This window comes from Giraffa tippelskirchi, chromosome 3 (assembly GCF_054371585.1).
Source record: "Giraffa tippelskirchi isolate mGirTip1 chromosome 3, T2T-mGirTip1v1.2.pri, whole genome shotgun sequence".
In the NCBI taxonomy this organism is placed as follows: Eukaryota; Metazoa; Chordata; class Mammalia; order Artiodactyla; family Giraffidae; genus Giraffa; species Giraffa tippelskirchi.
Window position 1 is genome coordinate 23253578 of NC_137277.1, and position 27618 is coordinate 23281195.

The window sequence follows — 27618 nt, forward strand, 5'->3', positions numbered from 1 at the left end:
ACTCAATCCCTGCTCTTCCCCTCTCCACCCCTCTAAGGGTTCCAGGGCAGCGCGTTCCCGCTCTGGCTTCCCGCCTCCGGCACGCTCGCCCGCCTAGCGCGTCCCGCGGCTAAGGGACTGGGGCAGAGAGGACCAAACAGAAAATTATTTCCGCCCGCTCGGCCCGCCCCGCCCCGCCCCGGCCCGCCCCGCCCCGGCCCGCCCCGCCCCGCCCGTCCCCGGAGCCAGAAGGGGATTGTGGGGCTGCCGCGGCTGCTGCCGGAGCGGAGCGGGGCGGAAGCGCGCATCGCGCTGCTGCTCGGGCCCGACCGCGCCGGCCCCCGCACCTCCCGGCCCGGGACTGAGGGCTGTGGTCTGGGTGGTCCTGGGATCCGAGGCGGCTGCCGCCGATCGCATTTCCACGAAGCCTTGTTCGCTTGTTCCCAGAACCTAGCGGGGGAGGCTGAAGAGTGTTGAGGTTTCGCTTCTCCTAGCTGGCCGGGCGCTTGGTTTCGCCGGTCCCGGGGGCGCGCCCTCCCCACTAGAAAGCCCCGGGCTCCGGGAAAGGATTGCGCTGGCGCCCGCGGGTTTGCATTTTATTTGCGTCCCGTTTGCATATCATTTTATCCCCCGAAAGCAAAGCTTCTGACCTTGGGGGCGTTCAATGAGGTTAGGTTACTTTTCCGAGATAACCCAGACAATAAGAGGCTTCAGGTGGTTTTCCTGCGGTCTGGGACAGCCTGGCATGGCCAAATAGAAAGATGGGACCCTAGAGTCAGAAAGACCTGGGTTTGGTACCCAGCTTAGTCGTTTACTGACTTTGACCATAGATTAGTAATGCCTTATTTGGGACCCTCAATTTCCCCATCTCAGAATGGGGACACAGTATCAACCTCAGTGTTGATGTGAGCAGTGACACTGTCAAGTGCTTGGCATAGGGAAGGGTGATTTCCCCGTCAAGGGTTTTGACTGCCGCGGTCTCTACAGTAAGCTTGGTTGGGGTGCGAGGGTGGGTGAACAGGTTCTTTCCTAAGTCAGACATCCTGTACAAGAGGAATAGAGGCTCGATTTAAAGAGGAACTGGTGGGAGTGAGGGGATTCCCCCAAGCATTAGGCGGCCAGTCGTCATGATTATTGTAATAAATAGTGACTCTACCCTGGTGGAATTTTTGGCTTTTCAGATCTTTCTACGGAAGAGCACAGTGCTTAGTGTCAAATCCTACCTCTGCCATTAGCTAGCAGTGTGTGACACAGATTCTCACTGCCTCTATTTGCCAATCTGGAAAATGGGGATAATTGGATCCCCTCCTCCAAACTGCAGGACTTTGACAACTCCAGCCAGCCAATGTCCCAGCAGGTGTTTTAAGAGCTTTGAGTCCAGGAAGTTCCTTTGGTCACGTTAGGACACAGGGGACTTGCTTTAGGGAGTTAAAATGGGTAGGAAGGGAAGAGGTTCATGGAAGAAGGTAGCCATCTGCCCAAACTTTCCAGAGGTACTTGGAATCTAGTCCAGCCCTGCCCCTAACCAGCTAGGTGACCTTGGGCAAAGCAGTTGCCCTCTCTATCATTTGGTTGGGTGACTGGATCTTGAAAATCCCCTTGGAGTTAACATTCTGTGGTTGATGATTTGCTCTTGGGGAAATTTCCAGGCTGAGGGGTGACAAATGAATAGCACATTTGCCTTCCTGTGTTCTTTTTCACCAGTTCCTCCTGAAATCTAATCATTCCTCCTGTTATAGTTGCCATCAGGACAGAAGTGGAAAAAGTTGTATTATCCTGTCTTTCAACAAACTCTTCATTGAATCATCATGGGCAGGCCATAGGAGATACACAGATAGTACCTGGGGTGGTGAGAATGACAGATATAGACAAACAACTTCAGTTCAAGATGATAATGGCTGTGATAGTGCTAAGAACAGTGCTAACACCAGCAGGAAGGAAGTAACTGTATTTATAGGGTTAGGGAAAGCCTGAGCTAGGACCAAGTGAGGGAGGGAGGGTTTGCAGGCAGATAAGGGACAGAAGAACTTTCCAGGCAGGGGGAACAGCATGTTTAAAGGCACAGAGGTGGGAACCAGTACATTGGAGTTGTACATTGTGGACACCTCATGGTGATATGTGTAGTAGGAGAAAAAGAAGGAGGGTTAGCGAGATGGCCAAAAACCAGATTAGGGGGACCTAGGTTATTTTGCTAAGGAATTTGGATTTAATCCTGAGAGCAGTGGGGAGCCAGTAAGGGCTTTTAAGTAAAAGATGCTTAGCCTTATTTGCATGCTGGTTGTCAAGTCTGAGATTGGTTAGGGTTGTGGGGAGGTTAGATGGATTAGGACAGCAATTCTCAACCTTGAGTGCACGTGATTCCCCTGGGGGTCTTGTTAAAATGCAGAGTTGACTCAGTAGGTCTGAGGTGGGGGTGGAGACCCAATATTTTTAGCAAACTCCCAGGTGGTGCTACTCCAGAGAGACAGTTGAATAGCAACTAGTAGGAGACTTCAAAGGATCCAGTTGAGAGATGATGATTTGACTCCAGCAGAAGCAGAGAGGATGAGCAAAGGGCAGCAAATGAGAATGTAAAGAAGTCGAATGTTAAGACTGTGACAGGAACTGTTTGGCAAGGAAGACCAGGAGGATGACTCCCAGAGGTGCTATGTAGAGGACTTGCTGGTTGGAGCTCTCTGCACTCACTGTAGAATTCAGGAGTGGGGGTGGGGTGGTGGAGCTGACAAGGAACTGCTCTGGGCCTGCTGACATCGGGTGTCTGTGACACGTGGGGTGGTGATGCTTAGCAGGCAGTCAATTGTTTGGGTTTGGATCTGCAGTCTGGGTTGCAGAGACCCAGAGTGAGAGGCCCAGAAAGCTATCCTGAGAAGCAGGGAGCTCACGTCATGGAAGTCAGAGAGGAACTTTAAGAAAGAGGAAGTGATGCCAGATCACTTGCCACTGAGAGGTCAAGGGAGGAAAGGGTTCTTTGAGGAGGAGAGGAGGGGGTGCCTCCTGGATGACTTCCGCCTGGAAAGTTCCAGGCACTAGCGGGGGTGGAGGCTGACCACAGTGGGTCAAACATCTATGTTTGAGGGGTGAGAAGGAGGAAATAGTGGATAACAGTGCTAGGGGGAGGGATAGGTCAGGAGGCAAGAGTGGACGGCTGTGGTGGTAGTGATGGTGATGAGGACAATAACCATGATAACGGCAGCAGCTCACTTTTGATGAGAACCAATGTGCCGGGCACTCTGCTAAACATCTAACAATCTTCTTGCAACAATTCTGAGATAGATCTGATTCCTGTTCTCATTTTATAGGGAAGGAAACAAGCTCCAAGTGCACAGCCAGAAGGTGCAGAAGCAGGATTTGAACACTGCCTTTAACCGTGAGGTCAGTCCAAATTATCAGTTAAGGGGGCTGCTCTGGGGACTAGCTAGTCCCTTCTCCCCAAGCCTCTCCCCGTCTGTCACCTCCTACTAAATCACTGTCATTTCTTTAATCCACTACTGTTTGTTGACCCCTACTATGTGCCAGGTAATTGACCAGGCACTGGTGATGCAGAAAGGATCAAGGCAGGTTGCAGCCCTGCAGGTGCCTGTGGTGGAGGGGAAAGGCTGGCTGGTGGGCAGGCAAACATCAATGTGCAGTGCGATATGTGTTATGATGGGGAATGGGTCTTTTACAGAGGGAGCCCAGGAGAAGAAGTTCCAGTTTCTGTCTGGGGAAGTCAGGCAAAGCTCCTTGGAGGAGGCAGGCTGAGCTGACTTGAAGGTGACAAGAAGTTTTCTGGATAGCCAGGGGAGGGAGAACATCACAGGCCAAGGATGAGTGAATGTACATACCCTGCTGTGTCCAAGGGGTACAAGTGTTTCACGAAAGGGGAGTGGAAAGGGGGGTGGGAGGGAAGGAGTCAAGACACCTTACCTGTGGTTCAGATTTGACCCCAGGAACATGAGGTCTCATGGAAGATGCTGAGCAGAGGTACATGTTGCAAAGTTCAGTAGCCACAATACAGTTGGCGGTCAGAGGGGTAAAGGTGGAAAACAGAGTGACTTCTGAAATTATTGCAAGTTCTAGAATGTAAGTTCCACAGTGTAGTGATTTTCTTCTATTGAAGTAAGTTGATTTCCAACATTGTGTTAGTTTCAGGTATACAGCAAAGTGATAAATATTTTTTTCATATTATTTTGTCCCTTATTACAAGATAATGGATATAGTTACCTGTGTTATACAGTAAAGCCCTGTTGATTACATATTTTGTGTATAGTAGTTTGTGTTTGTTAATCCCATGCTCCTAATTTATCCCTCCCCAATCCTTTCCCATTTGGTAATTATAAGTTTGTTTTCTATGTCTGTAAGTCTGTGTCTGTTTTGTCAATAAGTTCATATGTGTCATATTTTATACTCCACTTATAAGTGATATCATAATATTTGTCTTCCCAGGTGGCGCTAGTGGTAAAGAACCCACCTGCCAATGCAGGAGATGTAAGAGACACGGGTTCAATCCCTGGGTTGGGAAGATTCTCCTGGAGGAGGGCATGGCAACCCACTCCAATATTCTTGCCTGGAGAATCTTGTGGACAGAGTCCACACCCTCTCCAGCATTGATTATTTGTAGACTCTTTGATGATAGTCTTTCTGACTGGTGTGAGATGATACCTTATTGTGGTCTTTATTTTTTAATAATTAAAAAATTATTTTTGTTTATTTTTGGCTGTTTTTATTCATTATTTCATTGCTACATGGGCTTTTCTCTAGTTGCAGCAAGCGGGGGTTACTCTTTGTTGCAGTACAGGAGCTTATCATTGCGGTGGCTTTTCTTGGATCATGGGCTCCAGGGGCATGGGCTTCAGTAGTTCTGGCTCCTGGGCTCTAGAGCACAGGCTTAATAGGTATGGTGCACAGGCTTAGTTGCTCCATGGAATGTGGGATCTTCTCAGATCAGGGATTGAACCCATGTCTCTTGCATTGGCAGGTGAATTCTTTACCCCTGAGCCACCAGAGAAGCTCAGGGTGGTTTTGATTTGCATTTCTCTAACAATTAGTGATGCTGAGCACTTTATCACATGCCTGTTGGCACATCTGTGTGTCTTCTTTGGAGAAATGTCTATTTAGGTCTATAGGGCAATGATTTTTACCTGCTGTGTTTACTGATGTAACTGAAACACCTGGATCAGTGTTGGGCACATAGTGGGTGCTCAGTTAATACTTGATGAGTGAATGAATGGGTAAATGGATGAGTGCTTAAATGTTTTTGGGAGTGAGGAAGAGGTCCTGGACTGGAGTGTTGGTGGGATAGAGAGAGGGAATGTGTAGGGGGTGAAACTGAGAGAAGCTGATTGTTGACAGTTGGCAGTCGTGGAGTGGGAGGGTGACTCCCAGGTTTCTGTCTCAAACAACTGGACTCCTGAAGAAGGGAGGAGGAGCAGAATTGGGAGAGAGTTGATGGATTCAGGTTGAGCTTGCTGCATTTGAAGTTTAGTGGACTACCCCAAAAGAGGGATGGATTTGTGTATCACTTTAAAAATTATAAAATGCTTTTGAAGCATACGTAATATTTTGCCTACCTCTTCTGCCATATCCTTGATACTCTGAAAAATATTCAGAGATATCTTTGAGCATTGTCAGCAATAGATAGTAACTGAAGTCCTGGCAAGGGTAAGGTCAAGCTGGAAAGCTGTGCAGGTGCAGAGAGCAGAAAGCCAAGGCCAGAGGCTCAGGGAATGCTGGCATTTAAAAGGGGGGTGGGGAGGAACCTCAAGGAGCATGAGAAGGAAACTCCAGAGATGGGGAGGGACCTCCAGAAAGAGTGGTGTCATGGAAACCAGGGAGGAGAGAAGAGGGAGGGAGTGGCCCACAGGGCAGGGGTCTCAGAGAGGGGGCAACTGATCCAGCGTGGTGGGAGAGGTGTCAGCAGATTGGGGAGAAGGGAGAGAGAGAGTGTGAGTGTAGACATCCTTCCTAGGGGCTGGGATGGGAGAGATAGGAAGAGAGGACAGCAGGGGAGGAAGACGCAAGGTCAGGGAGGTATGGCCTGCCGTATTCTGGACAGTCTCTAGTACAAGGGCTCAGATGGACCAGAGGGGGCATGTTGCTTCTCCCAGGGAAGGTAGGACATGAAGGATGGGGACAAATGAGTGTGTGTTTGTGTGTGTGTGTGTGTAGGCTTTTTCTGCTTGATAGCATGTGTTTTTTCCTGAAATTTTTTTTTTAGTTTTCTATTTTTTAATCAACGTTTTATGGTATAATTTACATATAGTAAAATGCACACATTTTATGTGTGTAAGTGATGACCTTTGGCAAATGTACAGAGCCATGTAACCATCACCCCCATAAAAATATAGAACATTTCCATCTCCCCAGAAAGTTCCTTCATATCCCACAGCAGTCATCCCCCCAGCTCCAGGCAACATGAATCCAATTTCTATCACTAATAGATCTTGGTAGATTCATTTTGCTGGCTCTTCGTGCGTGTGTGCTCAGTGTGGTAGCCGACTCTTTGAGACCCCATGGACTGTAGCCCACCAGGCTCCTCTGTCCATGGAATTTTCCGGGCAAGAATACTGGAGTGGGTTGCCATTTCCTACTCCAGGGGATCTTCCTGACCCAGGGATCGAACCCATGTCTTCTGCGTCTTCTGAATTGGTAGGCAGATTCTTTACCACTGAGCTACCTGGGAAGCCCTTGCTGGCTCTAGAACTTCATTAAAGTGGAATTTCTGTGTTCAGCTTCTCTCAATCAACTCTGCATTTTCTTTCTGAAACAGGAAACAAAGCCATTGCTGAGCTGGGGGCTCAGGTGGAGAGCAGGAGAGGAGCCCCTTGGGGTGGGGGGATGGAAGGGTCGGGGGACAGCAAGTGGGCAGTGTCCCCCAGCTGTGGCAGAATTGGGGAAAGCAGCCACATGGATTTGGGTTCAGATATGAGGCTATGCTCAGGGTACTAGGATTCTGGGGTGCAGCAGACCTTGGTCATAGCAGGGGTAGGGTGAGGCTTGAGGACTGGGGTGGGGTGAAGATAAATCCTGTCTCCTGGACTCAAGATAGGATGGTGGGAGTTGGGATTCAAAATCCCAGAGTCATGCCTGTTATGGCCTCACCAGCTGTTGGCCAACCACCTCTTCAGTGGAACTGTTTCCTGACCCTGGTCCAGGCCCTTAGCCCCTTGAGGTTGAACCTCTGCTCGCCCTTTTTTTTTTTTTTTTAATTATCCATGTATTTATTTGACTGCTCTGGGTCTCAGTTGCATTGCACTGGGTCTTCACGGTATGAAGTAGATCACACTGGGATCTACTTCCGTGCTACTGCTGCTAAGTCGCTTCAGTCGTGTCCGACTCTGCGCAACCCCATAGACGGCAGCCCACCAGGCTCCACCGTCCCTGGGATTCTCCAGGCAAGAACACTGGAGTGGGTTGCCATTTCCTTCTCCAGTGCGTGAAAGGGAAAAGTGAAAGTGAAGTTGCTCAGTCGTGTCCGACTCTTAGCAACCCCATGGACTGTAGCCTACCAGGCTCCTCTGTCCATGGGATTTTCCAGGCAAGAGTACTGGAGTGGGTTGCTATTTCCTTCTCCTACTTCCGTGAGCAGGGATCAAACCCTGGCCCCCTGCACTGGGAGAATGGAGTCTTAGCCACTGGACCACCAGGGAAGTCCCTTTGCTTGCCCTCTTGTGGAGATTCTTTATCCCTATCTGCAAGCTCTCCTTCACCTGCCTCTTTCCCCTCAGCCTCCAAATGAGCTCAGGCCACCTCCATCCAAAAGGCCACCCCCTTCGCCTTGTCTGTCTGTCCCCTCTGTCTCCCATCCCCGCTCTGCTTTTAAATCAAGAAGCTGGACCAAGAACTTCATCTCCATGCTCACAACTTACAGTGACTCTCTGGCTCCCCCTCTCCCCTGCTGAAATTGCTCTGCCAAAGGTCACCAGTCACCACCAGTCTCGGATATTTTCTGGAGGTTATGGCTGCCCAGTGTCCCCCTGTCTATTTCAGGGGATAACCCTAGATCTCTCCGTATACCCCACCTAGGCCAGCTGCTTTACCACCAACCTTCTCCATCTCAATTGATGACCACTCGACCTTTACAGTTGTTCAAGCCCACAGCCTGGGATCAGTGCTGGTTCCTCTCCCACGTCCACTCTGTCAGCAGATCTTCCTGCTCTGCCTTCACAATATACATGGAATTCAATGACTTCCCACCCTGCTCACCATTATTCTTTCCCTGGGATTATCCTGGTAGCTTCCTAACCAGTCTGCCTGCCTCCATCCTTGCCCCCACCATCTATTCCCTACACAGTGGCCAGAGTGAGCCCCTTAAACTGTGTACTGGGTCACTCCTGGGCTCCAAGTTCTCCAGGAGTTCCCACTGTGCTCAGAGAGAGGGCCAAGTCCTTACAGGGCTGACAGTGTTCTAAACAGTCTGCTGCCCCCGTCCCTCTGGCCTCATCTCCACTCTTCCCTTCGTTCTTGTGCTGTGGTCACATCACTTCCTTCTTGTGTCCTGTGCACACCAGGTACATCCTGCCTCCTCAGTTTGATTCTCCATGCCCACCTTATTTAAACTGCAATCTGAACCCTCCCCCGCCTCTCCCAATCTTCCTTACCCTTTTTTGTTGTTGTTCTTAATCTCCTATATTACTCACATATTTATATCTGTTGTTTGTTGTCAATCTTTCTTCTCTGATCTCCATGCCATGAAGACAAGGATCTTTGTGGATTTCGCTGCTGTTTCCAGGGGCCTAGAGCTGTGTCTGGCCCAATGTTTACTGCAGGAACTGAAGGAAGGGATGCTGAGCCTCTGTCTTGGTGCCCTGGACCCTGAGATGCAAGCACGTTACCCAGCCCTGCCAGTCTGAGGCCTTCATGCTCCACTCTGAGGAGCGAGTGACCAGGACTAAGGCTGCTGGGGGGCAGGGGGTGGTCCCCTCTTGATGGCTTTGCTCCGAGTGCCCAGTGGGTGACATGTCCTGTGTCCATTCCCACGGAGTGACAGCTCTGCTTTTTGCTTCTCAGGCTCCACCTCCAGGTGATCCCTTCCACGTCTCTGTTTTTGCTAAGAAGCTGAAGTCAGTTTCCCAGACCCCTTATTGATTCATCTTAGAGTCACAAAGGCCAGTAGCTCTTCCCTTACTGTCCTATGAAACCTCTCCATGACATTTGCTCCCCATGACTGCCCTGCATGTCTCACTCTCTGGAGTTTCTCAGCCACCTTTGCAGGGGTCCTTTCCCCTTCCCGGTCCTGAGGCGGGGTAGGGGGTCCTCTTCTGGATCCACAGGACCCTCCCTGGAAATGCTCACTCCTGTCAGGAGTTTCTCCCTTGGCCCGTGGGCCTGTGACTTAGTCCTGACAGCCCTCCAGCCCCCACTGGCCTTTTCCAGGTTTCCTTAGACCATACCCACTTAGATTTGGCTCCCGGTTCAGACCCAAACTGAACTTGACCTCTCCCCATCCCTTCACCCACCCTTCCTCTTGTAGGTCCCCTCTTAGTCAATAGCCTCGATCTTCTCTCCTGAGACAAAACCCCAAAGGTCCTTCTCAACTGTTTCTCTTCCTTTTTCTCTGAGTCAGCCCCAAGTCCCATAAAATCTACCTTGTCTACACCTTTTAAATTGAAAAGTTTCCCTGTTTCCCCTCAACACAGCCCTTTTTCAGACCAGAGCCTTCCTGTAGCCAACCTTGGTAGCTGCCTCCCCACCGGCCTTTCAGACCATCTTCCTCATCACTGTACCCTCCCTGTGGTTCCTGGAAGCTGCCTGGGGACCACGCTCCTGCTCTGCAGGTTCTAGGACCCCACCCTCAGGCAGCTACCCATCCGAGGGGGAGTCCACACCCCCAGGCTCCGGAAACAGACAGACTCTAGCAGAGAGAGAGCAGGCAGTCCTCACACCCTTGACATCAGTCTCTGGCCCATTTGGGCTGAGCAAAAGAGACAGCCCAGCTCTGTGTTCACACTCACCCTGGAACACTCAGGGAAAACAGGCCTCGGCAGAAGGAATGGAAGAGTGTTCTTGCTTTGAATGAAACACCAGTGAGGGTTAAGTTAAGCTAATTATCAAGTCATACCAGAAGCCAAATTACAGACATTGTCACGTTATAAACACCATTTCTCAAGAGAGCAGGTTGGAGACATCTGGGCAGCTGGAGCCTGGGCTCCTCATCTTCCCCTCCAACCTGCTCCATCCCCTCCTGCATTCCAGCTTAGAGCTGGGGCTCCCAGTTCCTCTCTTCCCCACAGCCAGTTGGTTACCAGTGCTGCTGATTCTCTTTGAGTACCTGTCCATACTCATGGTTACTGCCTTCCTATTGGTCTTTACTAGCTCTTACTGTGACCTTGGGTGAGTGACTAAATGAGTACTCCATTTTTTTCATCTGTAAAATAGACTTTTTCTTTTAAACACAGGGAAGGTTTCACTTATGGGCTTCCCTGGTGGCTCAGATGGTAAAGAATCTGACTACAGTGATGAAATCTGACTAAGATGGTACAGGTTCCATCCCTGCCTTGGGAAGATCTCCTGGAGGAGGTCATGGCAACCCACTCTAGTATTCTTGCCTGGAGAATCCCATGCACAGAGGAGGGGTCCATAGGGTCACAAAGAGGGCTACAGTCCATAGGGTCACAAAGAGTCAGACATGACTAAATGACTCAGCACACACAAAAGGTTTCACTTAGATCAAGTATGCACCTAGCATAGGGTCAGTTCAAGTGGAGCATTCAGGAAATACTAGTTTCCTGTTCCCTTCATGCCTCCCCATCCCTCCTGCTGATTGTATGATTTCCTTTGCTTGAAAGTGGTCCACAATTCCCCATCCTACAGGATAAAGTCCAAATTTCTTATCAAGGCCTTCAGCCCTTTGAATTCTGGTTCCTGTTCTCACCTCTGTTCAGCCACACTGATCTACTTCATTTATTAAAAGCACAATCATTCTAAAGTGTTGTCCCACACATTACTTGCTGGCTTTAAAGGAAGAAAATGCAACTTCTCCCAGAGAGACGGGCTGTCCCCAGTGAGTCCTACCCATCAGCAGCATTCCATCACTAAGAGCAGAGCGCAGGCAGGCACCGAGGACACCACACCGTAGTGCTCATGGCCCAGGAAGCGTTTTTGCCGATGTAGTCAACCTGAATCTAATGGAGCCTGTAAGTCTAATTTCCAGTTTACAGGAAATACAGGGTAAACACCACCACAAGGAAGCAATCAGAGAAATCTAGACGGTGGGACACGATGTCTGTAATTTACCTGAAATGCTTTAGCAATTCAACAACTCAATGGCATAAGGGGGAAAAAGATTATTCTAGATTTAAATGAGATAGAAGAGACATAACCAAATACAACATGCATTTGGTTATGTAGACCTTTTTCAGATCCTAGTTGGAACAAACCAAAAAGCATTTTGGGGGGACAATTAAGGAAAACTGAATATGGGCTGGGCATTAGATGATACGTGGAATTATTATTAATTTTGTAAGAGGTGATTATCATATTGTGCTAAGAAAACTTCCTAAAGTGTTTAGGGGTCAACTGTCATGCAAACTTGAAATCACTTTACAATATTTTGGCAAATACAATAAATAAATATTAATAATTACAGCAGCCAGCCGCTATGGAGAACAGCAAAAATAGAGTTATCATATGATTCTGCAATCCCACTCCTAGGCATCTATCTGGAGAAAACTCCAGTTTGCAAAGATACAGGCACCCCTCTGTACACAGCAGCACTGTTTACAATAGCCAGGGCATGGAAGCAACCTAAGTGTCCATCTACAGGTGAATGGACAAAGAAGACGTAGTATAGAATATTACTCAGCCATCAAAAAAAGAACAAAATGATGCTACTTGCAGCAATATGGGTGGATCTAGAGATTATCATGCTAGGGTTAAGGTTAGTGAAGTAAGTTAGATAGAGAAAGATAAATACCATATGGTGGCTCAGATGGTAAAGAATCTGCCTGCAATGCGGGAGATCTGGGTTCGATCCCTAGGTTGGAAAGATCCCCTGGAGGAGGGCATGACAACCCACTCTACTATTCTTGCTTGGAGAATCCCCATGGGCAGAGGAGCCTGGTGGGCTACAGTCCACGGGGTTGCAAAGAGTCGCACATGATGGAGCGACTAAGCACATCACTTATATGTGGAATCTAAAAAAATGATACAAATGAACTTATTTACAAAGCAGAAATAGACTCACAGACAGAAAACAAACTTGTAGTTACCAAAGGGGATAGCAGGAGGAAGGGGGAGAGATAAATTAGGAATTTGGGATTAACATATACACACTGTTCTGTGCTGTGCTTAGTCACTCGGTCGTTCGTGTCCAACTCTTTGTGACCCCATGGACTATAGCCCACCAAGCTCCTCTGTCCATGGGGATTCTCCAGGCCAGAATACTGGACTGGGTTGCCATGCCCTCCTCCAGGGGATCTTCCCAACCCAGAGATTGAACCCAGGTCTTCTGCATTGTGGATGGATTCTTTACTGCCTGAACCACCAGGGAAGCTCAAGAACACTGAAGTGGGTAGCCTTTCCTTTCTCCAGGGGATCTTCCCAACCCAGGGATTGAACCCAGGTCTACTGCATTGGCGGATTCTTTACCAGCTGAGCCACAAGGGAAGCCCAAGAATACTGGAGTGGGTAGCCTATCCCTTCTCCAGGGGATCTTCCCAACCCAGGAATTGAACCAGGGTCTCCTGCATTGCAGATGGATTCTTTACCAGCTGAGCTACCAGGGAAGCCCAGATACACACTGCTGTATGTAAAATAGGTAAACCACAAAGACGTACTGTATAGCATGGGGAACTATATTCAATATCTTGTAATAGCCTATAATAGAAAAGAATAACAACCAGAAAAGAATCTGGAAGAGGAATATATGTTATGTATATTACATATATATTATAGATACATGTAACTGAATCACTTTGCTGTACGCTTGAAACTAACACAACATTGTAAATTAACCATAGGTCAACTAAAAAAGATTAATTACAAACATAAGTAGTCATCTAGTTAATGGGTATATGGGAATTCGTTTTACTATTCTCCACTTCTCTTTAGGTTGAAATATGCATAATAAAGATCTTTAAAAATATATTTGAGTGCCAGTTATGTGGTAGTCACTGAGCTAAGGCAAAATCTAATGTGGCTCTTGAAACAGAGTGTGATACGTTTCAAGGGAGAGGAAAATAGTACTAATAAATGAATAGATGATAAGCTTTGAAGGAAAGGTATACAGGTCTTGAGTGGGAAATGGTGATGAAAACTGACCTGGTCACGGTCGGAGTGGTGAGCAGCAGCTTCCTCCCAGGAAGGAGTGAATGAATCAGTGGAGCTCTGAATAGAAGCAGGTGTGGGCCAGGCACAGGAGAAAGGAGGAGGGTGAAGTGTATGTCAGAGGGAATGTGCTAGCAGAGCTGAGGGAGCTGGTTACTTGGGCGCTAAAGGGGGAGGCGTCTGAGTGGCTGAAAGGAGAGTGGACAGCACAGGGGAGCTAGAAGGTGAGGGAACCGGCCCCCCTGCCCCCTGCCCCCCAGGAGGACCTGTGGGAAGGTTGTTGGGTTACTGCTGTACCCTCCCCGTGAGCCAAGTTAATGGTTTCATTCTTCATCCCAAAAGCAATGGGAAGCCCTCAGCGGGCTTTGAGCAGGGGCTTAACACAATCCAGTTGGGTGGCTATATATAGGATATGGCAGGATGTGGGGGTGCTGCCAGGGTATGCCAGAATGGAGGTGGGGATAAGCAGACCTGGGGTATAGTGATCACCTGATGCCAGGGTGCCAGGGTGCCACCTGGGTTTCTGAATGTGGAAGGGGTGGAGGGAGGAGCCATACACTGAAACAGGTTTGCCTGAAAGCGGAACATGTGGCAGGTGGTTTGAGACAGGTTGGGTCTATGGGGCTTTTGAAATGCCTGAGATGGAGGCCAAGAGGGCATGGCGTGTCTTGGTCAGTATGGAAAGGCTGGATGGTACCTGCGCAACGGACACAGAGGGAGAAGAGGGAAGTTCTGGACAAGCCTTAAGGAATCCTGATGTTTGCTCGGGCCAAGGAGTGGAGAGGGATCCTGGCTGAAGACCGAGCGAGAGGGAGCAGCTAGTGAGGCAGGAGGACACCAGGCAAGTGCGGTGCCCAGAAGGTGAGGGACTAGAAAATTCCTGGAAAGAGGAAGTGGCCAATCCTGTGGGAGGTCAAGACGGGAGGGCTGAGGAGAGCCTGCCAGTTTTGATGAGATGGAGGCCACTGGAACCTCAGCAAGAGCTATTTTGGTGGCCGGTGGGAGTGGAAGCAGATGGAAGCGGGTTGAGAAGGAAGTGGGAAGTGCAAAAAGGAAGACAGTGTGTAGACAGCTCTTGGGGGAAGTTTGACTGTGAGGGGGTGGAGGGATGGATGGGATAGGGACTGTGGGATCCAGGGGGAGATTTAGCTCCCTAGTGGGAGAGACACGCTGACGGAGTTGGTAAGAAAAATAATAAGGGGTGCCTCTCAGAGGGCATTTGGCACTGGACCAATGCCAGTCCCCCTTGAACTCAGTAGGAGGGAAGATGTTGATGGCTGGTAGTTGGCAGCACACGGGCAGGCACTTACTTGCCTCTGGTCCTTGCCCTCACCGCTTCCTCAGCTGGAATTCTCCCATGCCTCCTTTGAGTACTTTTGTTCATCCTTTAAGAGCCTAAGTGGAAGATTACTATCTTCTGTGAAAAGACTTCCCTCTTCTACCATCACCCTGCCTTTATCAGTCCAAGGATCACGGTTGTCCTTGATCACTACTTCCCAGATTAGCCTAGAATGTCCGTCTCTCCCACCAGACCCTGTCTTTCTTTATTGCCTCTGAGTTCCTAGGGTCTAGGATGGGGCTTGCTACAAGGGAGGTCCTCAAGGAATGTGGAGGTGAATAGATAAATGAACTACCTACAGACATGCGGAGGAAGTCTAACAGGAGGAGGACAAGCCCAGAGTAATGAGGTAGAGGGGGAAGGATGTGGAGCAGGGATGGAACAGGAGAGGGGACAAGGCTAAGCTACTGCCAAGAGCCCTTGCATTTATCAGTGGCTTTTATGGACCATGCACTAAATATATGGGTTTCTCTTTTAATCCTCACAATATCCCCAGAAGGAATGTTGTCTGCTGGCATGTTACCTGGCTCCTCCAGTTAACTAGAATATATCCTCGAGGTGGAATGGAGTTTGTCTGTCTTGCTCACCACTGTGCCTCCAATATAGGCACATAGATAAGGTGTCAGATGAAACATAGGATATTCAGTTAAATTTGAATTACAGAGAAATAGCGCTTGCTTCAGTAGCACATATACTAAAATTGAATTATAGAGAAATAATTTTGTTAATATGTGTTTTGTATTTTTGTGTGTGTGCTAACTTCGGCAATCCTGTACATGGTAGATGCTAGTAGATGCTTAATAAATATTGCTGAATAAACATTGCTTGATTAAATGACACCATGGGGATGCAATCAGTAAATTCCAGACGGTAGGAAATCTAGATGACAGTAGTGTATCTTCACTGAATGAAATTCAGGGAGAATTTAAAAAGAGAGAAAGGAGGAATTTATAGATTAAAAGAGAATTAAGAGACATATCAACCACGTGAAACCCTTCCTTGGATCCTAGTTCAAATAGACTAAATTGTAGAGAAAAATATTTTAAGATATTAATAATTAGAAATTTAAACACTGGCTATTTGATGAAGTTAAATGATGACTTAATTCTTTTTAGGTTTGATATTAGCATTGGGGTTTTTATTTTCAAGAGTCCTCATCTTATAACAATATGTACTGGAATATTTTGGAATGAAATCATATGATATCTGGAATTTGCATCAAGATAATATAGAATTATATTTCTATCTTACTTGTGGTGCTTATGGGTATATTCATTTGTGAAAACTACTCATTCAAACTATACACCTAAAATGTGCATTTTATTATATGTAAATTGTACGTCAGTGAAGTTGGCTTTTAAAAAATGGGAGAAGAGAAGGAAATGGATGAGGATAAGGATGAAACAAGATTGGCCATCAGTTGATTAGTTTTGAAGTTGAGTGTTGGGTACATGGAGGTTCACTTTATTCCTCTGTAACTTTTGTATGGGTTTGAAAGTTTCCATAATAAGTCATTTTTTAAATTGCATAAAGGAAGATGCTATTTTGGGCTTTCCTGGTGGCTCAGTGGTAAAGAATCTGCCTGCAATGCTGGAGCCTCAGGAGATGGGAGTTCAATCCCTGGGTCAGGAAGATCCCCTGGAGAAGGGAATGACAACCCACTCCAGTATTCTCGCCTGGAGAATCCCATAGACAGAGGAGCCTGGCGGGCTATGGTCCATAGGGTTGCAAGAGTTGGACACAACTGAAGCAACTTACCACACATGCATTTCTATTTTACATACAATAAACTGAAGCAGAAGCTGAGACTTCCCTGGTGGTCCAGTGGCTAAGACTCCACACTTTTAGTGCAGGGGGCTCAGGTTTGATACCTGGTCAGGGAACTAGTTCCCACGTGCCACAGCTAAGACCTGGTACGGCCAAATAAATAAATAAATAAAATACAAACAGAGGCTAAGTAATTTGCCCCCAATCACACCACTGGTAAAATGAGGAGTCTGGAATATGAAGAGACCCATTTGACTTCAGAATTTTAGCTATTCACCTCAGCAAGTTGCCAGAGCAAAGTGCAGATGTTGTCTAAGAGATGGTACAACCCCCTTGGTTGTCACAGTCTGACTTAGGGAATTCTAGAAGCAAGATGGACAAAAATGGTGGTGGCTGTTAAGTAATGGGATGAGAAATGGCTTCCCTCTTACATTCATCACCTTGAAGCAGAGGGACCGTTATCAGCATCCACTTGGGACCCAGCTGACTCTGACATTAGTCGGCAGCAGGAACTCAGGCAAGTCACTTAAAATCTCTGTCCCTCATTAATAGACATTTTGACAATTTCTTTAAAAGTTAAACATAAATTTACCCTAGGACCTTGCAATCCCACTCTTTATTATCTACTCAAGAGACATGAAAACATGTCTGCACAAAGACATGTACACCAGGGACTTCCATACTCCCAATGCAGGGGGCCTGGGTTCGATCCCTGGTCAAGGAACTAGATCACACATGCCACAACAGAGAATCGGCATGCAGCAACTAAGATCTGGTGCAGACAAATAAATAATGAATATTTTAAAGAAAGACTTGTATGCCAAAATTCATAAAATTATTTATAATCATAAAAAAGTAGAAACAAGCCAAACGTGTTTGGATCAACAAAATGGGGTATATCCATACTTCAGCAATAAAAAGGATACTTCAGCAATAAATAGGAACAGACTACTAATATATGCTACAACACTGATAAACCTCAAAACAGTATCTTTTTGTAAAAGAAGTCAGATGCAAAAGACCACATAGGGCCTTTGCATTTCTATGAAATGTCCAGAAAATGCAGATCTATAGAGACTGAAAGTAGTTCCCTGGGGTGGGAACAGGGAGGTACTGCAAGAAGGGATAAGGAATCTCTTAGGAAATGTAAATTTTTTTATAAGGGAAAAGAAAAAAATATAAAATCATAGTGAGACATTAACATTTTTCTGAGAAAATTTTATCAAGTGCAGAAAAAAAGAACAGCATCTTGAATGATGTCATTAATAATTTAAATATAATAGATTTATATTTATAGTAATTTATGTTAATCATATTTAAAATCTTGCATCTCATACATTGTTATTAGATTTCCATAGGACATTTAGAAAAGCTGGAAAAAGATAAACATTACTAAATTTCAAAAAAGTAGAATTCTTTCTTTTTTGTGATTAAGTTATACATATTCACACATATTATTTTTGAAATTAGGGCATGTAAAATTGAATTGTTGTGATGGTTGTATAACTGAAATTTACTGAAAATCATGACTTAGACACTTAAAGTGGGTAATGGATAGTATGTGAATTTTTTAAAATTAAAAGTATCTACCTCACGTGTACTATCTCACACCAGTCAGAATGGCCATCATTAAAAAGTCTACAAATAACAAATGCTGGAAAGGGTGTGGAGCAAAGGGAACCCTCCTACACTGCTGGTGAGAATGTAAATTGGTGCAGGCATTATGGGAAAAAGTAGGGAGATTCCTTAAAAACTAAAAATAGCATTGCCATATGGTTCAGCAATCCCATTCCTGGGCATATATCCAGAGAAAACTATAATTTGGAAAGACACATGCACTCCAGTGTTCATAGCAGCACTATGTACAATAGCCAGAACATGGAAGCAATTTAAATGTCCATCAGCAGATGAATGGATAAAGAAAGATGTGGTATATATACACAATGGAATACTACTCAGCCATAAAAAAGAACGAAATAATGCCATTTGCAGCAACATGGATGGACCTAGAAATCATCATATAAAGTGAAGCAAGTCAGAAAGAGAAAGACAAATACCATATGATATCACATACATGTGAAGTCTAAAATATGTCACAAATGAACTTATTTACAAAACAGAAACAGATTTTAGGCATAGAAAACAAACTTATGGTTCCCAAAGGGGAAAGGAGGTGGGGAGGGATAAATTAGGAGTATGGGATTAGCAGATACAAACTACTATATATAAAGTAGATAAACAAGGTCTTACAGTATAGCTCAGGGAACTATATTCAATACCCTGTAACAAACCATAATGAAAAAGAGTATGTACATGTATGTATAACTGAATCACTTTGCTGTATGCTAGAAATTAACACAACATTGTACATCAACTATTATTCAACGAAAAAAAGTTGTTGTTCAGTCGATAAGTCATGTCCAACTCTTTCCAACCCCATAAACTGCAGCACGCCAGCCAGGCTTTCCTGTCCTTCACTATCTCCCGGAGTTTGCTCAAACTCATGTCCATTGAGTCGGTGATGCCATCCAACCATCTCATCCTCTGTTGCATCCATCTCCTCCTGCCCTCAATCTTTCCCAGCATCAGGGTCTTTTCCAATGAGTCAACTCTTCACATCAGATGGCCAAAGTATTGGAACTTAAGTACTTCATAGAATTATTATGGGGATTAACATAAAGTTCATAAAATTAACATAAAGTTCTTAGGACAGAGATTGGAATGACATCAGTACTATAGAAATTACTGTTCCCCACTGTACCTTCCTCTGGGGAAAGTGGGCAGGTCCCCCGCTCCCAAATCCTTGAACACAGGCCTTTGGATGAGACTCAGATGAGCCACAGAAAGGGAAGCCTAGCATCCAGGTCTTGAGGAGCCCTTCCTATCCCTTATTCCTAAGGAGTCAAATGGGATCCTGTATCCAGCCTCTGGGAAGGAGGGCAGGTTTCTGAAGAAACCGGTCTCCGGTCTCCTCATCCAGGCTGAGAACGGGGTCGAGTGTCCTCTACCGTAGGCAACAGGAATTGCAACAGCTGGGTCAGCCCACACATCATTTCCACCCTCCTGATAAGGTTTGTGAGGAAGTTACTGTTGTGTCTTTCCACTGATAGGGACACGTTGAAACTCAGAGTGCCCAGGTAACCTGCCCAGGGTCATACAGCTGGCACCCCTGGTCCAAGCCTTCTGACAATGGAGGTTCCACGACTCTAGGTTCTTTTAGCTGGAGAGTTACTCACTACCTCTGCTGTTTCAGTGCCGGGCTGTATTCTGGGGTGTCTGATTCAAGGAAAGGGAAGAAGGGAAAGTGGAGGTGGAGGGAATTCCTCCTCCAGGGATGGCCTCAATGATCCCCAATAAAGTAATGATCCCCAATAAAGCTCCTAAATGCCAATTGGTGGGACTGGTGACTTTCAGAGTGGGAGAAAGGAGCCCATTGATCTATTGCTATATAAGATTTATTCATTTATTTATACTAACATTTTTTTGTGTGTTCTCTCCTGTCAACACTGTACTAGGCATGATGATGCAAATATAGTGAGGCTCTAGGCCATAAAAAGAGTTTCCCAGAGGTGGGAAACTCAAGCCCACTGGTGGGACCCAAGCCCACTCCCCTGGCATCTTAGCTGCAGAGTATGGAGTAGGGTCAGATTGAAGCACATGCCCCCTCCTTCACAAGCAAAAGAAATCTGGTATTGCAGTCTCCAGGGTAAAACTTTTCAGCACTGTCCACCAAAAGAGACAACTGTGAAGATCATCATCCTTCCAGAACTTTCCTCCAAACCTGGCAGGATCCCAGGATCCTCCCTTATGGCAACTTCCCTGCAGACTTCTTCTGTAGAAGATGCTAAGGGGTGAGTGCTTCGAGCAATTGAACATCACGGCCCCTTGTTCCACAAATGCTAGCCTTACCTTGGGGTCTTCACCTCTAGCTTCTGCAAAAGGGTTGTAAGGGAGGCAGAGCTTCCTGATCCTTTTCTGCCCAAATGTTACAGGATGACATGTCAGAGAAACAGTACTTCTGTTGTCATCACCAGAAAGACCAGGATACAAGCTGCATTATTTGTTTCCTTACAGAAATCCTCTCTTACCCCTGCTGGGGAGTAAGATATTTCTCTCTCTGACCACCCATCAGTTCAGTTCAGTTCAGTTCAGTTCAGTCGCTCAGTCGTGTCTGACTCTTTGTGACCCCATGAACCGCAGCACGCCAGGCCTCCCTATCCATAACCAGCTGCAGGAGTCTACCCAAACCCATGTCCATTGAGTTGTTGATGCCATCCAACCATCTCATCCTCTGTCATTCCCTTCTCCACCCCACACAAACATGCCCTTATTCCATGTCATCGTATCAGTCTCTATATTTCTGGGGGTGGAAAGCAGTCTAATGACCCTATTTTTATCAGGAGAAGAATATTCCAGGGATTCATTCATTCACTTACAAATATTTGTTGAGCACCTGTTAAATCTGGGCACTGTTCAAAGCACTGAGGTTGCAGAAGTGATCAAGACAAACTTCTCATCAGCTCATTTCCAGACTAATGGGAGAGACAGACAATAAAGAGAAATACATTCACAGATTTTCATATAATAGTGAGCTCTACAGAAACTAAACAAGGGTAAGAAGATGGAACGTGCTGCGGGTACATGGCCCTCTCTTATCAGGGTTTTTAATGGAATTCACTTTTTCTTTGCTCTACTCTCCCTAGGGGAGATAAGAGTGAGGGTCTATGTATCTCCTCCTCTGGTCTCCTCAACCCATTTTGGCAGTTCAAGCCTCACAGGGCATAATCTTGGGATTTGAGGGGATGCAGCAGAGCCAGTTCCTGAGAATTTGCTCAAGGGGCCGGTTATAAGTTAAGTGAGAAATGGAAACAGGTACTGAGAAAGTCTATTTATCATCTTTCATGGGTGTAATGATACTCCTCCTCTCCAAATTTAATTCTTCCTTTTTTCATCTTGCACACACACTCACTGAATTCCTAACTGTTCATTCAGCGTTTTTTGAGCCCACTGTGTACCAGGCACTGTTCTAGGCGATCGAAACAGAGAGGTAGGGAACATTCTCTGCCCTCAGGAGTCCTTGCTGTGCAAAGCTGTTAAACAACCTCTTTTCATCTTTTCTTTCAACTTCGCTCTGAGATTCACCTCTGTTTGACTCACGCAGCCCCAAGGGGGTAGATGTGAACGTTCCCATTTTATGGATGCGAAAACCATGACTGCTGAGGGAAAAAATGAAGGGCTTTGCGGCTACTAAACACTGAGACGCCACTGCGCCACGTGCAGCGGCGCATTTAGCCGGTCGGTATCCCACCCGCGCACGCACCCTCCTTTCCTCCCTCCCAGCCGCCGCCGCGCCGGGTCCACGTGTGTGTGTCTGTGTGCGGAATGGGGATGGGGGCGGTGCCGCGGGAGGGGTGGGGTCCCGGCCAACGTCACAAGCAGTGCCGCCCAATCAGCGGCGGGCTCGCGGCCCCGGCGCTGGTATTGGGGCAGCGAGGGGGCAGTTCTCTATAACGCGGTCTCCGGGAGCCAGCGGGGAAGAAAGAAGCCGAGCGGGCGGAAGGCGCCCTCCCCGCCGCCTGGGCCCCGGCACCGGGTGCCGGGCCCGGGGTCCTTCCCGCCTCCCGCGGCCGCCGGCCGCTTTGTTTCCCCAGCCTCTGCGCTCCGGGCAACTCAAGAGGGGCTCCCGCCGAGGCTGCACAGGGCTCGCGGCGGCAGGAAAAGGCGGCCGACCGCGCCGGGACTCACAGGGACCCAGGAGTCCGGCCGCCGAGAGGGCCGCGTGACGAGATCGAAGAGGGACCCGGAGCTCCGTGGCCCACGGGTGCGGGCCGGGGGCGCTCGAGAGCAGAGACCTCCCCGTCGAGGGGGGGCGATGTTCCCCTCGCCCGTGGGCTCTTCGGGCAGTCAGGGCATCCCGCCGCTGGGACCAGGGCCCCCTCAGTGGGCACCCCCCCGGAAAGTTCCATGGAGACTCTGTGCCCCTCTCCCCGCCTTGCAGTGCCGGGGTCCCCGCGAGGGTCACCCTGCTCCCCCACACCCCGGAAGCCGCGTCGGGGGACCCAGGAGTTCTCTCCTCTGTGCCTGCGTGCCCTTGCCTTTTGCGCCCTTGCCAAACCCCGGGCGTCCTCTCTGGGCCTGGGGCCTGGGGAGCTGGCGCCGCGGGCTCCGGTGCTGCTGGGCCCTTGCGCCCCGCTGTGCACCGGCGGCAGGGCCCCGGATGGCCTGAAGCACCTCGCGGGACAGGCCGGGCGGTCCAGCGATCCCAACTCCCCGGCCCGCCAGGATGCCGACGCCGCAGTGTGCCGGGGCCGCGGCGAGGAGGAAGAGGGCGGAGGCAGTTTCCCGCACTTCAGCGCTCGCTCCGGCGTACCTCCCGGCCACTGCCCGGCGCCCCGGCGCCCTCGGGAATCTCCGACCAGCTCTGTCTCGGCTCCGCCTAGGCCAGCCCTGGCTCTCGACTCTCAGCCTGGCCCCGCCGCTAGCCCGCATCAGGAGCCAGGTTCTCGGCCTCCGCCGCCACCTGCGGGCCTCTCCTCTGAGCCCATGGGGCCTGGGGCCGCGCCGGAACCGCCCCCGCCGAGCCAGACGGCCGCAGTCGATGGAAACCCTCCGAAGGTCGCCCCCGAGGCACCGGCCTCCAGCCCCTCGACGGCCAGCGAAGCTCCGGCCGCGCCCGGCGATCTCCGCCAGGAACATTTCAATCGTCTGATCCGCCGCTCGAAACTGTGGTGTTACGCGAAGGGTTTCGCCCTCGACACTCCGAGTTTGCGCCGGGGGCCCGAGCGGCCCCCAGCGAAAGGGCCCGCCCGAGGAGCCGCCAAGAAACGCCGGCGGCCGGCGCCCCCCCGACGCAGCGCGCAGCCCCGCCGACCTACCCCGACGCTCCCCACCACGAGCACCTTCAGTCTCCTCGACTGCTTCCCCTGCCCCCCGGCCCTGGTGGTGGGGGAGGACGGAGACTTAGGGCCGGCATCCTCGCTTCGCCTCCAGGGAGACGCTAAGCCCCCGCCTGCCCACCCGTTGTGGAGGTGGCAGATAGGGGGTCCCGCTGTCCCTGAGCCCCCCGGCCTCAAATTCTGGGGAATCAACTTGGAGCAGCCCTGAGCGTGAGACCTCTTCTGCCAAGGGGGGAAAACTGGGGGGCCAGACTGCGGGCTCAAGAATGGAACCTCACTTCTCACCTTTGCCTGTCCTCTTCAGGTTTTATGGACTGTGGTCAGAAGGACCTCAAATGACAGTGATCTTCAAGCACCTAACTGGTTGCAGTGACACCCCCTCCCCCTCATCCTTTGGAGAAGAACCAAGGACTGGAGTCGGGAGAAGGCTTAACCGAAAAAGGCTTAAAGACGTAGATTCCAATCCCTCCCCTCTTCCATCACGGATCTCTGGGGGCAGGGCCTTCACCCCAGGGGGAGTCGAGGAGGCTACAACTCAAGAGGAGCAAAAAAAAGAGGGAGAGAGACCTTGGTGATGGACAAACCGGTTGTTTCTGTGGGCGAGCCTGGGGATGGGGTGGGGGCTGCGGTGGGGGTGGGGAGGTGATTGGCAGCTCCCTGGGGGCATCCTCTACCCCCACCATCCAGGCCTTTAACTCTTCACTCCCCTCAGGCCTTCCCTAGCCTCCAAGCACCACTGTAGCCTTCATGGGGATGGGAGCAGCTTAGGCAAGGGTAAGATCACCCTCTCCCGGTTCTTTTCCTAGGGTCCCCCAAGTCAAGTGACCCCTAGTTACCAAGGTCTTCATTCTCAGCCACCAGTCTTTCCCCTTTGTCCAGTTTTGGAGTTTGCTTCAGTATTCCGTTTGCTTTCAGGTTATGAGATCTGATGGGTAAAAGAGGACACCCCCACACCCCACACCCCACCCACCCATGAGTCTGCCACCTCCTCTAGTTTAATCCTGGTATTAGGAGGGGCAAGGCTGAGGAACCTCCTGCCTTTCAGAAGTACAGACTGCCTGGGGAAGGAGCCAGAGACCATCCCAGGGAAAGTAATGGAAAGTGGAAGAAATCAATAAAATCAGACCAAACAAGTTGCCTTTCCTTCCAGGTCCTCTCCACCGTTTAAGGATGGAGGGTGTGGAGGTAGAGGGCACGCCTAGGGCCATTCTTTGGACACCCAAACTCAGCCTCCTTCAAGGCTAGAAACAAGACAAGCTGCTCTTTGTGGAGGGGGTAGATGAAAGGGCTCTTGGCCTAACCACAAGGTCCAGTGGGGTGTTTGAAGGGACTCAGTTTGAGTCTGGATGGGAACTGGGCTGAGGAACCTTTAGCATTCTCCTCCCACCCAACTTCAGGCATTTCGGGAGTTGTCAGGGACCTGATGGATCCGAAAGAGGCAGGGCCAGGGATTAGTTTTGAGGTCAGAAGTTCTGTTTTCCTGGGGGAGGGGAGCGAGTCAGAGGGAAGTGGACTGACTTTCTCCACCCAGGTGAGGTCTGGGGAGTTTAGCTCTTAGGGAAATTCCAAGTTTAGGTTTGAGGGGAACCTTGGGGTTGCCGACCTGCCCAATAGTGAGGGACCCAGTGACTCTTCTAACCACACTAGTGAATATTGTTTTTTTCCCCTTTTCCCCCAAGAAGGGAGGAGGGAGGAACAATTCCCACATATGATACTGGGGAAGGACTTGTCTCCTTTTCTGTGAAAATGCTTTGTAAAAAGTTGTTAATGTTTGCATAGAGCAGATTTTTGAAAGAAAAAAAAAAAACTGTTTTGGACCACAAAAGTTTTGTTTGTTTTAAAAGCTGTCTCTCTTAATTTTTCTTTTGCTGGGGGTGGGAGTGGGGGTGGGGTGGGTGGGTGTGGGTTGGGCAGTGCTCTCTTTCTCCTCAACATCTGGCCTTTATGAACCCTGCTGACCTCCCCTCCCCCTCCAGCTGTGTTGTGGGGAGGAGGGAGGAGGGTGGGGGAGTGCCTTCCATGCCTGTGCTTCAGGGGTATCCATCTTATCTTGCCCCCCAAGAATGGGGAAGGCCGAGGAAGAAGGCAGACGTGAGGGGTGGGGAGAGGGTCGCTGTGAAGCAGGGTGGGGGTAGGGGCGTGCACAAGGTTTGCAAGGAGAAATTGAGAAAGGCAGACTCCAGTTTTTAAAGAGCTCCTTGCTCTTTTGGCCCTTTCGACCAGCCTGGGTGGGATGCGTGAGCTCTGGGCGAAGGAGAGGAGCGGGTGGGTCATGAAGTACTCTTTGGGGACTCTTCCTTCTTTGAGGAGTGGGCGAGGATGCTGTTCCTTTAGTTTTCCTCCTCCTCCAAGTCAAAATTTTAATCTTCACCTGGAAAGGGGCTGGGCAGTGAGTTAAAAGACACACCTTTGTCCAGACCTGGAACTCCTCTCCTTGCAGAATGGAGACTCTCAGAAGCACCCCTAGAATCTTTCTAGACAGTTGAGAGAGTAGGGAACTATTTACTTTCCTTGGGCTGCTGCAACAAACTGCCAAAACCTTGGGGGGCTTGAAACAGCAGAACTGTATTCTCTCACAGTTTTGGACGCTGCAAGTCCGAAATCAAGGCGACTGCGGGCTGTGCTCCCTTTGGAGGTTCTAGGGGAGAACCCTTGGCCTCCTCCAGCTTTGGGTGGCTCCAGGCTCCAGGCGTTCCTTGGCTTGTGGCTGCCTTCCTCCAGTGTCTGCTTCCATCTTCACAAGGCCTTCCCCTCTTCTGTCTCTTGTAAGAACACTTGTCGTTGGATTTAGGGCCCGCCTGGATAATCCAGATGATCTCTTCTTGACAACCTTAATTTAATTACCTCTGCACAGACCCTTTCTCCAAATAAGGTCACACTCACAGATTCTGGGGACTTACCTTTTTCAGTGCCACCATTCAGCCCACTACAGAAACTTAAATCCCAGGATGGAGAAACTTGCTCAGACTTCCTGGGTAAAGGAAGCATGTGCTGGGTTGGTGTGGGGCACAGTCCCACTAGAGCTGGGGCCACGAGCCTCCCTGAACTGGAGCAGCCTGAGGAAAGTAGAACTGGAGCCCTTGCTTTTCTCAGGTTGAACCAAGGATGCTGGGACTCTCCCTTCTCCTGACAGAGGCGGGGTGGGCGGAATCTCCCCGGGGAGGCCCCAAGGAAGCTCTCCCTCCCTCCCTGATTTCCTCCATTCTCACTCCGTGTCTCTCTCAATGTCTCCAGCCCCTGCTCCCTCCCCTCTGTCTGTCCCTCCCCTCCCCTCCCCCAGCTCTACCACCAGCCACCCTTGTTTTTGCCTGGATGTGGAGGTTGAAGGGTCTTGGCTTCTGCCTGGGTCTCTAAGTTCCCTTCCTGGGTTGTCTCAGGTCCTTTAGTCCTAGAGGGTCTCTACCTCTCAACAGCTCTGGGACCCGGTGTCTGCTCCTGGGCCACCTGCACGACCCTGAGAGGGGGCGCTTCTTTCAATTTTCTTTCCAAGGCACCTTGCCTGCCTTCCCTTTAATTCAGCTCTGCTCATCATCACCTCTCTCCTCCTGAGAGCCTCCCGCTGCTCCATACTCTCTGCCTCTTGCCTCTTAAATCTTCGCGGCTTGATTCCTGCCCCAAAACTGCTCTTTCCAGAGTCACCCCTGACAATCCCCAATCACACATCCAATGGTTGCCTCTCAGCCTCCGTGGCCCCTGAATCACTCCATGACCTGTGACGCTGTTGGACGTGCGCCAGGGTCTCCTGACTTTCTCTCTCCAAAGTTCCTTCTGTCTTCCTGGCCACCTCATCTTCCTCTGTCCCCAGGAAGCTTTAATACGAGGCAGACCTATGACATCAGGTGACATCTGCCCTCTGTCCCCATGTCTCCCCACATGACTTTTTTTGTCTTCTCCCAAGTCTTCCGCTGGCACAGGCATAAGTAAGTGACTCCCAGATGACTGTACCTGCCCCCTCCCTCCAGCCCAGCTCCTCTCCTGAACTTTGGTGCCCTGTCTCCGCATGGACGCTGGCAACTTCCACTCACCCAGCTCATTGTCTCCATTCCCTGCTCACATCAGTCCCCTGGTCAAGTCCACCTTCTGATTACAGCTCTCCTTATCATCTCAGCACTGTGAATTCTTCCCTGACTTCTCCCATTTGACCCACTTTTATAAATTTCCAAGCCTCCCCCTGCTTCTAGCCTCACCACAGAGCCTATCAAAAGGAGCTTTTAGTTGCACGGGAAAAGCAGGACACATAGTCCCCTCCTTAGGATGTGTATCTCTTATTCTCTCCCTCATGGTGCCGCTCCCACGAGTCTGGTCTGGACTCTTGCCCACCTAACTAGTTTCTGAATCTCTGGTTCTTCTCTGATACCCTTGGATCATGTTACCTTCTTACTCAGTGGGTCC

At 49.3% G+C, this 27618-nt stretch overlaps 2 protein-coding genes and 1 long non-coding RNA gene across 11 annotated transcripts in view; 2 read left to right on the forward strand and 1 right to left on the reverse strand.

Moving 5' to 3' along the window:
- Positions 1 to 27618, forward strand: part of SRCIN1 (SRC kinase signaling inhibitor 1) — a 174581-nt gene that overhangs the window by 17290 nt on the left and 129673 nt on the right. For both annotated transcript variants that reach the window (XM_081582294.1, XM_081582291.1), the window contains exon 2: positions 3279 to 3351. The gene's annotated coding sequence lies outside the window, so the exon portion shown is untranslated. The remainder of the gene's footprint in view (positions 1 to 3278; positions 3352 to 27618) is intronic.
- On the reverse strand, positions 4659 to 21709 carry LOC145542775 (uncharacterized). Of its 2 annotated transcripts, none has more exons than XR_014080132.1 (5): positions 21651 to 21709; positions 20767 to 20862; positions 8598 to 9015; positions 8005 to 8119; positions 4659 to 6718 (listed from the first exon to the last, which is right to left on the reverse strand). It is a non-coding gene; the product is annotated as an uncharacterized LOC145542775 (long non-coding RNA). The 2 variants fall into 2 exon arrangements; XR_014080133.1 differs by having other exon boundaries at positions 8598 to 9007; positions 21651 to 21680.
- EPOP (elongin BC and polycomb repressive complex 2 associated protein) lies at positions 21852 to 25051 on the forward strand. Of its 7 annotated transcripts, none has more exons than XR_014080131.1 (4): positions 21852 to 23436; positions 23531 to 23797; positions 23939 to 24000; positions 24142 to 24359. XR_014080131.1 is itself a non-coding variant. In XM_081582301.1 (2 exons), exon 1 carries the CDS (start codon positions 22295 to 22297, stop codon positions 23432 to 23434), a length of 1140 nt encoding a protein of 379 aa, XP_081438427.1. In that variant the 5' UTR covers positions 21852 to 22294; the 3' UTR covers positions 23435 to 23436; positions 23531 to 25051. The 7 variants fall into 7 exon arrangements, 1 of the variants encoding a protein (XP_081438427.1); XR_014080130.1 differs by having other exon boundaries at positions 24272 to 24359; XR_014080127.1 differs by having other exon boundaries at positions 23531 to 24000.